We start from the raw sequence: 10,731 nt of genomic DNA, 5'->3' as shown, positions 1-10,731 counted from the left end.
GAGAGGGGGGGGGCAGGCGGCTATTTGCTGGTGCATACAATGGGCCACTCCCTAACGTGAAGGCTGGGGGGGGTGGGGGGGGGGAAGGGGGGAGGCAGGCAGGAGCTGGGAGGAGGAGGAGGAAGAGGAGGAGGGGTAGAAGGGGGGAGGAAGGGGCTCGGGCATCGGGCTGGTAAATAAACTCCGCGATGCTTCCCCTCCCAGGTGCCTACCGCGCTGCTCCAGCCTCCCCTCCGCCCGCCGGCGGGGATGACCTGAGGGGGATGTGACCGCCTCCCCCCCCCCCTCCATCCCCCCCTTCCCCTTATTATATATATATACATATATATATACCCCCATCCACGTATATATATATATACATATATATATATATATATATATATACAAACACACCACCCAACCATCCGGGGGGGGAGCTGGGGGGGGTGGGGGGGAGGGCGGGGAGCTCGGATCATGGCCTTGGGGCTCCCGGGGCTGCCGCCGAGCCGCAGCTCGCCTCCGGGGCCCGGCCATGGGGCTGAAGGCTCGGCGCGGCGCTAGCGGGGCGGCGGCGACATCGGGCGGCCGGGCGGCGACTGGAGGTGGCGGCGGTGGCGGCGGAGGTGGCGGCGGTGGAGACCCCGAGCAGGGCTCGCTGGCCCTGGGGTCCGGAGCCGATCGCGACGGGACTCTGCTGCTGGAGGGCGGCGGGAAAGAAGAGGGGGGCAAGCGGAGCCCGCCGGGCTTGGGGCTGCTGGCCAAGACCCCCCTGAGCCGCCCGGTGAAGAGGAACCACGCCAAGTACCGACGGGTCCAAACTTTGATCTACGACGCCCTGGAGCGACCCCGAGGCTGGGCGCTGCTCTACCACGGCTTCGTGTGAGTACAGGCAGCGGGAGCGGGACCCCCGGCCCCCGGGGATCCCCGGGAGGATGCGCCTGGGGGCCCCTTTTTGCTTCATCATCCCCGGCCGGGGGATTCGCTCCCAGCGCCGGGGGAACGGCAGGGACCTCACTAAGGGATGTGCTGGCTGAGTGGTTTTCTTATTATTACTCTGACTCCTTATTCTTATTCTTTTTTTCTTATTCTTACTCTTTTAATTCTTGTTCTTATTCTTATTATTTTATTCTTATTCTTTTTTTTTCTTATTATTTCCTTCTTACCATTTTTTTCTTACTATTATCTTCTTATTATTCTTTTTTTCTTATTCTTTTTTTCTTATTCTTTTTTTCTTATTCTTTTTTTTCTTATTATTTTTTTTCCCTCTGGTTTCCCAAAACAAACGGTTTCTTTCGAGCCCGTGGCTCCCTCTGGCCGTGCCCCCGCGTCGCCTCAGGGCGCTGTGCCCAAACCTGCGCGCCTCAACCCCTGGAAGCGGGATAGGGGAGCGGGAGCTAGCTCTGAGCGGGTTTAAGGCTCGAAGTGCTTAAGGGGACGCTGCCGGCTTCAGTTCAGCACAGAGCATTACATGTGGCTAAACTAGCTTTTATAAACCCCGTGTGAGCCGGCTCCTACAGTAGCTGAAGGTGGCAAACGAAAGCCATCAGGTTTCAGTCCACTGAGTGTTACCCTGCAGGGCATGAAGCCCAGGCACTGCAGCCCTTTCCACCAGAAAGTTAAACCAGCCACAGGCAGAGACGAAACAAACTCGTTTTCTGGCCCAAAGGTGCCAAGGTAAATTAATGACCACTGGCATTCCTAAAAATTCAGAACCCTTAAGCTTTTGTAAGAAAATAGAAAAAAAATAAGGCTGCTTACAGCATACAATGAAGTTGGCAGAGTCCTGTTAAAATAAATGTGCGCTTTTTTAGTGTTATGAATGTGTTTGAAAACCCCAGGGATTATCAGTGATCGTGGTGTACTATTTCTCTTGAAAGCTGTAACGTATACAGAGCTCTGCATGATAGAGGCTTTAAGCAGTGATTTCTGAAATTGCTTCATTTGCCAAAGACAAAGTGCTCTGGGCTGCATGGGCTGCGAGCCTGGAGCTGGATTTTGGGAAGCCCTGATCACCAGTGTAGTTCTTGCACTTGCAGATAAACACCTTGAGTGTAGGGCTGTGATTCTACCTTCCGGCAAATTTCTCGTGGATGTTTGCAGGGATTTAGCCCTGGGCGAGAAGTAGAAGGCAGCGTTATGTGCCATTCACCTATCGCTACCCCCCTCTGCTCAGTATTTTCATGAAGTGTGTCTTGGGACAAAGGCTCCTGTTTTCCAGCTTGGTTTTTGTGACAATGTGGACACCAGCTACCATCATGTGTTGTTTTTTTTTTTTTTTTCTTTTTCTTTTTTTTTCCTTTGGAATAAATTGTGGTAGCAGGCAGGGAGAGACAGCATTTGGGGCTGGGGTAAGATGCTGTGCTGGGGGAGGCTTTTTGTACAGAGCTCGCTGTTGGGTTGTGCTCGGTATTGCATAACACGGTTCCTGCCTGGGGAGAGCTGTGTCTGGACAGAGGCGCACCTCCCGCTCCTCCTGCCTCACTCAGCCCACACAGGCTGCATAAAAGAAGCTTTGGCACACGACAGAACCTTACAAGAGCGTGGCATCTCTCTGTGGACAGCCATGGCAGCTGGGTCAAATCCATGCCCAGGCTCCTGCCTGGGAACAAGCAATGGGGTGGTGAATGGGGCTAGAGAGGCTAAGGTGGGCTAAGTCACATTTGTGTGCAGTGGGTATAAAAATTTCCACGTTACAACATTCATTTTAACTAGCTGCCTAGGTGTGTGGCTACCCTTCAAATCCCTGTGTAACCTGGATCATAGAATGGGCAAAAATGTAATTTTGTAGGGTTTGATCCTTCTTAGGAGTGGCCCCAATGTTCTGTGTGGCCAACAGCTCCTTGGTGACTGCAGTCCTGCAAAACGCTGAGATGTGATCCTGACGTGCTCCCACACAAATCAGTAAGAGTATTGGCCAGTCAATGAACATTAATGAAAAAACACCTCTAGGAGTCTTTATCCTTAAGGGAAGTAAAACACACAACTCCTACCATGGTTCCACTTCTTTTGGTGAAGGTTCTGCTGTGCCCCTTTGAACATCAGCGGGGAAGACACTGTCCCCTAGGCAGGAACCCAAAAGTGCTTTCTCGGCCAGATCCTCCCCAAACTTTATCGAACTTGATGGGGAGATGAGGGAATGCTGCTCTGTGGGGTTTTTATGGCATTAAGATTGAGGAGAACAGGCTTCCAGATGAGCAATGCTGGCTCAGCAGAGAGCATGGCAGTGCTTCCAGTTGGAGTACGTGTCCTGTCCCCTCAGGAGGTATGAGCACGGAACACCTTGAGCAGCCACCCAGTGCTCTGCCTGGGCTCTGCCAGCCCATCCCCTCCTGAGTCACCCAGCGGTGCTCTGCAGTCCAAGTTTCTGCTCAGTCTCAGCATCTTTTTGAACTCAGCAGAAGCTGTGGGCTCCTACCTTGCTACACAATCAGGCCCTACAAAAGAAACCCTCTGAAAGTGATGGAGCAGCATGCTGAGATCTTGCTGCCAGCTTTCTGAGCTTGTTCCTGTGTCTGGAGAGCAATGACCTGCTCGAGAGCAGGAGCAGTGCAGCAGGGAAGCAGCACTCTGAGTTGATGTCTGAAGTCTTTGTTCTTGCTTTCAGATGAAATGCCTTTTAGCCTTTTTCTTTCTGAAAAGGAGTCCCTCTCAGGCTGGAGGTGCTGCTGCGACGCCGTGCAGTGCTGTCCCGGCAGCTCCCCATTGCTGCTTTTCACACGAGAATGCTTTACACTTTCTTTTGGGTTGCTGAGAGATTGATTGCCAACCTTTCCATAAAGTCTACAAATTTGCCATTTTACTTAGAAAGGAAAGTCCCATTTATCCTAATAAAACATCATACTTCATCTCATTCAGAGTCACCTTTCAGCAGATATCAATATTTTTGCAATACAACCAAATTAAGAGTAAGACAGTTGCTCTCATGTCTGTAGGACTGAGAGAATAAACAGCTGAGGAACAAAAGGGGTTGCAGCATGGGTGGATGTGATGGATTCCTCATAAGGTGCTTAAGGAAGGGCTGATGCAAGGGGCTTTGGTGCTGTCTATCCCAGGATTTCAGAGGTGGGAAGCTGCCAATGGAAGAGGCTTGCATTTTTCAGACACTCTGAGGATGTTGTGTGAGGGCAGGAAGGGGCTTTGCAAAGGTTTTTGCAAAATTTGGATGCCAGAAAAAAACAACCTACCTTTTAAAAGGGTAGTGCAGATGGGAACTCATTAAATTGTACAGTGATGCCCATATGGCTGCGAAGGGATCATGATCCTTCGTGCATCTCCCTGTTCTAATGTGCACATAAATAAGGCTTGACACGGTTCCTGGTGTAAACAGTTCCTTTGTTTTAGGTGCAGTTGGATCTACTGAAATGATTCAATCCCTTGAAATAATCGAATGAGAATGCAAAAATATGATCAGGCCCATCCAGGCCATAGGGACAAGATGCAGGGGAATTTCTGGTGTCAGTTTTGGCATTCAGCCTTCAGTGGCAGTGATTTGCAGAAAGAGATAGGAGAGAGATTTCTTGTGATTCTTCCCCCTCCCTCGTCCTGCACATCTGAGTTTGCCCTGAGTTTGCTCTGTGCTTATAGCACAGAGAAAGGTGATTTGGTCCCAAAGAAGCTGACTCCATTTCCTTCTCCTGAAAACATCTATTCCCTGTACGTACTGCTGGGCAGATTTACCTTTAAAGTTTGCTCTGCCAGAACACCAGTGGTCTCAGACCTGGTGGCAATATCTTGTTGGGGTGGTTGGTAAGAGAAAATATTGACTTTCCCCATGAAAAAATTCACCTACTCAAAGCTGAACACCTACTGCACATTTGCAGGAATGTATATGTATATGTATATGTATATGTATATGTATATGTATATGTATATGTATATGTATATGTATATATAATATATATATAATATAAAACAAAACACACAACTGTTGAAATCTTTGAGATTTTTCATTTGGAAATGGTTCGTGGGGGTGGCAGGTCAGGCTACAAGTTATCCCTGCTCTTTTCTCCCTGTAGGTGTAACTACAGCTCCCGTGGTGCACTGAGCTTTCCTTTGTGCCGAGCATCACGCTGTATAGCAGGAATCCCCTGATGCTGAGCCTCGTGGGATGAGTGGTTTGGCCAGGATTGCTGACTTGAGCCCTGCTCACCTCCATGAAATGTCCAAATGCTTTATTTATGCACAAAAACACAAATTAATTTAATGGGAAAAAAAAAAAAAAAAAGAAATAAAGATTTTGATTTTTCTGTTTATTTTTAATTATAAACAGAAAGAATTTGGTGGATGATGGACAGACTCCAGAAAGGTAACAGAATTCAGATCAACTTTGCAATGGCAATTTGTGGAAATTTTTCAGCCTGACTTAATGAAAAGAGAGGCTGAAGGAGAGGTAGCTAGGAGATATTCTTATTTTCATACCATCCCCCGAGACAACTGCAGCCATTACTTTCACAGAAAAATAAGACTAGGAAAAGGCTCAGGACTGGATTTTCCTTTTTTATTTTTATTTTTTGAAGAGTGTGCGATATTGGCTGATCTCTGCTGCTGTGGATCACCACAGAATACCTCCTGATGGGAAAGGGGAAACCACGGGGAACACATGAACGCCCTTCCCTATTTCCCATCTAATCATATTTCAATACCACCTGGAACAAACAGAGGAGGCAGAGGGATATGATCATTGGTGTTTCTGGGAACCTCTTGGATGACTGATCCTGGGTGGGCTGTTTGTGGGAAAGGGTGTTGAGGGACTTGAGGAACAGGTTGGGTGTCTGGGGACTTTCCATTATTTTCCTCTTGGCCCTTCGGGAGATGCTCCATAAGATGCACCGAGCCATCACCCTAAGGTAATCTGGGAACAGGCTGGGGGAAGAAGGAGGATAAATCAGATCCCTTCCTTTGCCTGTCTGGCATGGACTGGTCTCTGAATCCCTGGAGCAGGAGAGCAAGCCTGGTCCATTAGCAAGCTCCCTTTGTGAATGCGTTCGCCAGTGCAAGCCCTGTTTTAATTATTTATCCTAATCCATCATAATGCACGGATAAATATTCTGCTCTGTACTTTGTAAAAAATAACGGAGTCTTACTCATTGGAGACCTTACCGCACACCTCTGCTGCCAAGGCTTGCAGGAGCTGCCCAGGGCTGGCATGAGGATGTGACTGTTTCCTCCACCAGGATCAGCAGTGCTGTGAGCTGGTGTTTGCTGGGATCAGCAGTGAGCTGGTGTTTGCTTGTGGTGGTGGGGAAGGGGAGGCAGAGCCTGGGGAAATCTTGGCTGTCTGTGGAGCACCAGAGGGTTACGGTCCTGCTTTGGAGTCACTTTGGCAGGTGCAACAAAACTCATGGGTTCCCAGCGCTTCCTTAAGAGCCCAAACTGGCTCTGAGACTACAGACCTGGCCCTCTGGTGGGCAGGGGTCTGGGTGGAGATGTGTGTTTTCAGCTTGCCATCACCTACAGCCCCAGAACTCCTCACCAGGGCTTTGGTGTTGACAGCGAGACGTGCTCGGGGATCGGTGCCGGGTCGGTCAGCCTGCAGTGCTCAGTGTTTCCATGGCTACGCCGCTAACTTGCCGAATTTTGGTGCTGCGAACGCCTGCCTGGGAGGGCTGGCAGGAGCTGCGGGCACACAGATGTCTGTAGTGCAGATGTGCTCCTCTGTGGGCCCTAAATCCCCAGGGGTGTGGGTCATGGCCAGGTGAAGCAGTGGCTGGGCTCGTTCGTGTGGGCAGAGAGCTCAGTGCTGGGGAGCATCAGCACCACCAGTGACAGCAAACCCTCAGCAGCTCCTCATGCCATCAACTCCACCAGCAATGAGCCCCTCAGAAAGATGCCAGAGTCCCTACTGTCATTTCTATAAAACCAAACTGTCCCAGATTTCATCATCCTGTCCAGAGGGGGTGCAGCAGAACCCCTCCAGCAGCCACCAACCTGGGTTTTTCTCCTCTTCTGAGAAACTCAGAAGTGAGGAGTAGCACTGTCGCAGTGCTGCCCTGCCAGTCCTGGAGGCACCATTTCCAGAAAAACCCTGTGACAGACATGTTGCGGTGTCCCCAGCACAACAGATGGGCTCAGGTTGGAGGCAGCGCACAGTTCAGTCCCTTCTCGTGCCTCGCTTCGCTCCTTGCACCTCGCAGGTCTGGGCACCTGTGGGTCGGCTGCCTGGTGGAGAGGTCACACGGGTTTTATTTCTTAATTTCATCTGAGATGTTTTAAAACTGAGCTGGGAGAGCCTCCCCACATATGTTTTGCTTCATTTGGTAGACAAATCCAATGGAAAAAATAGTAACTGAAGCTGATGTATATTAACAGCTGGATAAAAAAAAACCTCACATATCTACCTTGTTATATACCACCGTGCTTCAGTGTGTAAGTGAACATGAAGGTGCCTTGGCAGTGCCTGCTGCTCCCAAACATCCCACCAAAGGCTACTCACCTGACATCTTCCTGTTCTTTCTTTGGGGTTCCCCATCTTCAAACATTACTTGACTAAATCCTCTTTATTCATCTTTATTCACAGTTTAGCCAAGATACAAACCTGTGCATGTGCATACATGGATAGTAAGAAGTCCTTTCCAGCACTGATGTGTGTGCAAGGTCAGGTGATGACAATGCACATTCAAGGTCAAGGTCTGGACTTAAGTGATTTGGTCATAATTTAACAGCTCAAATAAACTTTCCAATCAAAATCAGTAACATGAGTGTTACAGATTATTTATATGTTGTTTGGAAGCACAATAGAGTGGTAACCTTAGATATATCCAGGCAGCTGGGTGGTAGGACACTATTGTGATCAGTCTTGTATGGTATAAAAAAATAATTATGTTTATTTTTGTATTTAATAATGCAAGATTCCCTTCTTGTGTGTGAAGCTTTACAGAAGGAATGGAGCCATGGAGCCGGTGCTTCCTCTACTGCTTCAGGCAGATCCTGTATTAAAAGAGATAACATAAATATTAATAGCATTACAAGGAATATGGGCCACAAGAGCTGTTACGTGTATGCCTCCTCCTGTCAGGGTGATAGCTGGGAAACCTAGCATTTTCTGTGGAGAAAGGGACATGCCCAGGGATAGTTAGGTTCATGGCAACCTACTTAGAAAAAGGCGCATTGGGAGAATTTTCAGGCTGGAAATAAGTAAATTGCCTTCCCCAGCCTCAAGCATGCAAACTACTTAAGAGCCTGTTTAACTTGGAACCAGTGAAAGGTGCCACTGAAGTCAGGAGAAACCTACCCAAGGTGACACTGAGGTCAGCCTCAGTGAAGGAGTATGATTGAGGTGTGGTGGAAGGCAGTGCTAGGTGTCATCATCTTCCTCTGCACAACCAACCTGGCGCTGACTTTTTCTGGTTCGTGGGTGGGTCTTAAAAACCATGCAGAAGTGGAGATGCATTTCTCCAGCCCTGCTGAGTCTCAGTTTGGGAGATGCTGAGACCCTGATTTCAGAAGCATCCTATATCTCTTGAGGTGGCATGCACATCCTTCTGCATACATCAGTCTTGCCAAAATCTTTCCTAATTTCCTTTTTCTAGGTTGCTGGTACACGGTAGTCCATTTTATGGCAGCAACAGTGCAGGAACCCTAATCCTGTCCATGTTAGGTGTTATCTTTTGCTTCCTTTGACTTTCTAGACTTTCTAGACCTTATGTCATTTTCTGGATATTTGCATTTCATTTGTCCTCCTTGTTTTCAGAGTTGCTGCTGAGGGCTGTATGGTTGTGTTTTGCATTCCCTTGCCAAGCTGTATTTGGTTGTGTTGACTCTCCAGTATTGTTTTCTAATCTAAGATGTTTTTCATATTTACTTTCTTCTTTCCTCACTGGTGTTTTGATCACCTTCCAGATTAGTATCTGGTAATTTTGTTAACGTTCAATTTAATTATTTTTATAGATCATTAAGGAAGCATTTAATAAAACCAGAACTAAGAAAATCCATTCAGCATTTCACTAAATAACAACTTCTCCCCCTCCTGGTTAATATGATATCATTTGTTATGGCTTTATTTATATCTCTGAAGCCAGTTTTTAATTGCATCTAGTTTCTGCTAGTCAACTGAATTAATACAAGAACTAGGACTTCATGAGACACTGCACCTATGTTTAAACAGCAATTATTTCCTCATCTCCTTTTGTTTAGACCTGATTATTGGGCTACTTTTATCTGTTCAGTTCAATGTATGAATTTGTTTACCTTCCCATCTCAGATTTCCAACCTTTTGATATATTAAGTTTGCAACTCATATAACAATTCAGTGTTTCTAGTGCTGTCCTCCACCAAAGCAGAGCTAAAGCAACGCTGAAAGCTTAAATGCCCCAATCCATCCAAGTCACAGTTCTTATACATTTTATAGGAACCATTCGGTTTAGGCTATACCTTACTTCAAATGAAGGACAGAGATGTTCATCCTAAAACATAAGACTCTTTACAGGGCATTTCCCACTGACTGAAAATGCAAAAAATCAAAAAATTTCTGTTTTCAATGGGGATGAAGGAGGAGTAGGTACAGCTGTTGAGGGTCTGATAGTAAAATCCCCAAAGTGCATGGTGGGGAGCTGCCCACCAGGTGCTCAGCAGTGCAGCATCAGCTCTGCTTATCTTTGCTCCACTCATGCCTCTCCATGCAGTTCTCAGAGCATTTACAAGGAGGGATTACACCCTGAGGAGGGAATGTCAAGAGCAGCTGATTGAAATTACAGGGGAATTAATTTATGAAGGTAATTACAAGAACTGGAATTTGCTCTTCTACCTTTGCTAATACTGCTGCTTGTGAGTTGCTGCTGGGAGAATTTCAATGCACACAACTGGCAAGGCTCCTTGATCAGATATTGTTTACACAGTAGCATCAGATGTGTAGGACCATGGCTCTGGACCAGCCTTGCACTGTGGCAGCATCTTCACCCATGCCTACCACAGCCATTAAGTACGTCTAGACTAATTGGCAAAGCCATGCTGGGGATTTTCCCAAGCAGTGGCACACACAGGCCAGTAACAGCATGGCTAGATGACCTGTGCCATGGCTGTAGTCCTAGACAACTAAATGGACACCTTGAGGGTACCCTCCTGGGTCTATGCAAATGGCTGCTTTTCTTTGGGATAAGATTCAGGAAATCCTACCCCAATGAAATAATTTGGGTTTTGCCCTCTGTGTATGTCTAATGACACTTTCTATTTTCTATAGCTTTTCATTTTCCTACTCATGAAACTTTGTTAAGGCTTTTACCTTTTCTGTTTCAACCCTTCTTGTGCTGATCAAACTCCCATGGAGGTTCAGATACTTCAAGCTCCACATCTTGGCATGTCAACAAAGCCCAATAGTTTTTTGTGGTATTAATCCAGGAGATGGAGACCACTGATCATTCAGTACCAAACTTATGATTTCTGTACAACACAGAAGATATTGCTAGTTGCATTGTTGCTGCTATTTGGACATTTCTCCCAGTTTTGTCTAACTCACTGTAGGAGATGTTGCTCCATTATCTTGTCAGGTCCTGCGTGCAGTGACACTGTGCAGAGGTCTGCCAGCTGAAGCTCATGGCAGTTTCTGCTCCCAGAATATAGCATTATCACACCGCACATTCACAAACATGCTACTCTATTTAGTGCTAAATTACTTAAAACAACTTGTTTTCCCTGCTTTCCCTCAGGGCTTGAGAGGCTGTTTATCAACATTCACAATGGGATCCATCCATCTAGTGCTTTATCTGAGGTAGCTGTCTGGACTCTTTTTGTATTTGCAGAAGAAAAATAGGAAATAGA

At 47.1% G+C, this 10,731-nt stretch overlaps 1 protein-coding gene across 1 annotated transcript in view; it reads left to right on the top strand.

Annotated features, from left to right (window-relative positions):
* Positions 1-511: 511 nt before the first annotated feature.
* Positions 512-10,731, top strand: part of KCNQ3 (potassium voltage-gated channel subfamily Q member 3) — a gene marked incomplete at its 5' end in the record, with an annotated part of 197,305 nt that continues 187,085 nt past the window's right edge. Inside the window, one exon of the mRNA XM_084509025.1 lies at positions 512-858. Within this exon, the coding sequence (XP_084365151.1) occupies positions 512-858 (347 nt within the window). The remainder of the gene's footprint in view (positions 859-10,731) is intronic.

The sequence above is a fragment of the Aythya ferina genome, assembly GCF_964211825.1.
Source record: "Aythya ferina genome assembly, chromosome: 2".
NCBI lineage: Eukaryota > Metazoa > Chordata > Aves > Anseriformes > Anatidae > Aythya > Aythya ferina.
Note: the sequence above shows the minus strand (reverse complement) of the source record. Positions and strands in the feature narration are given on the sequence as shown.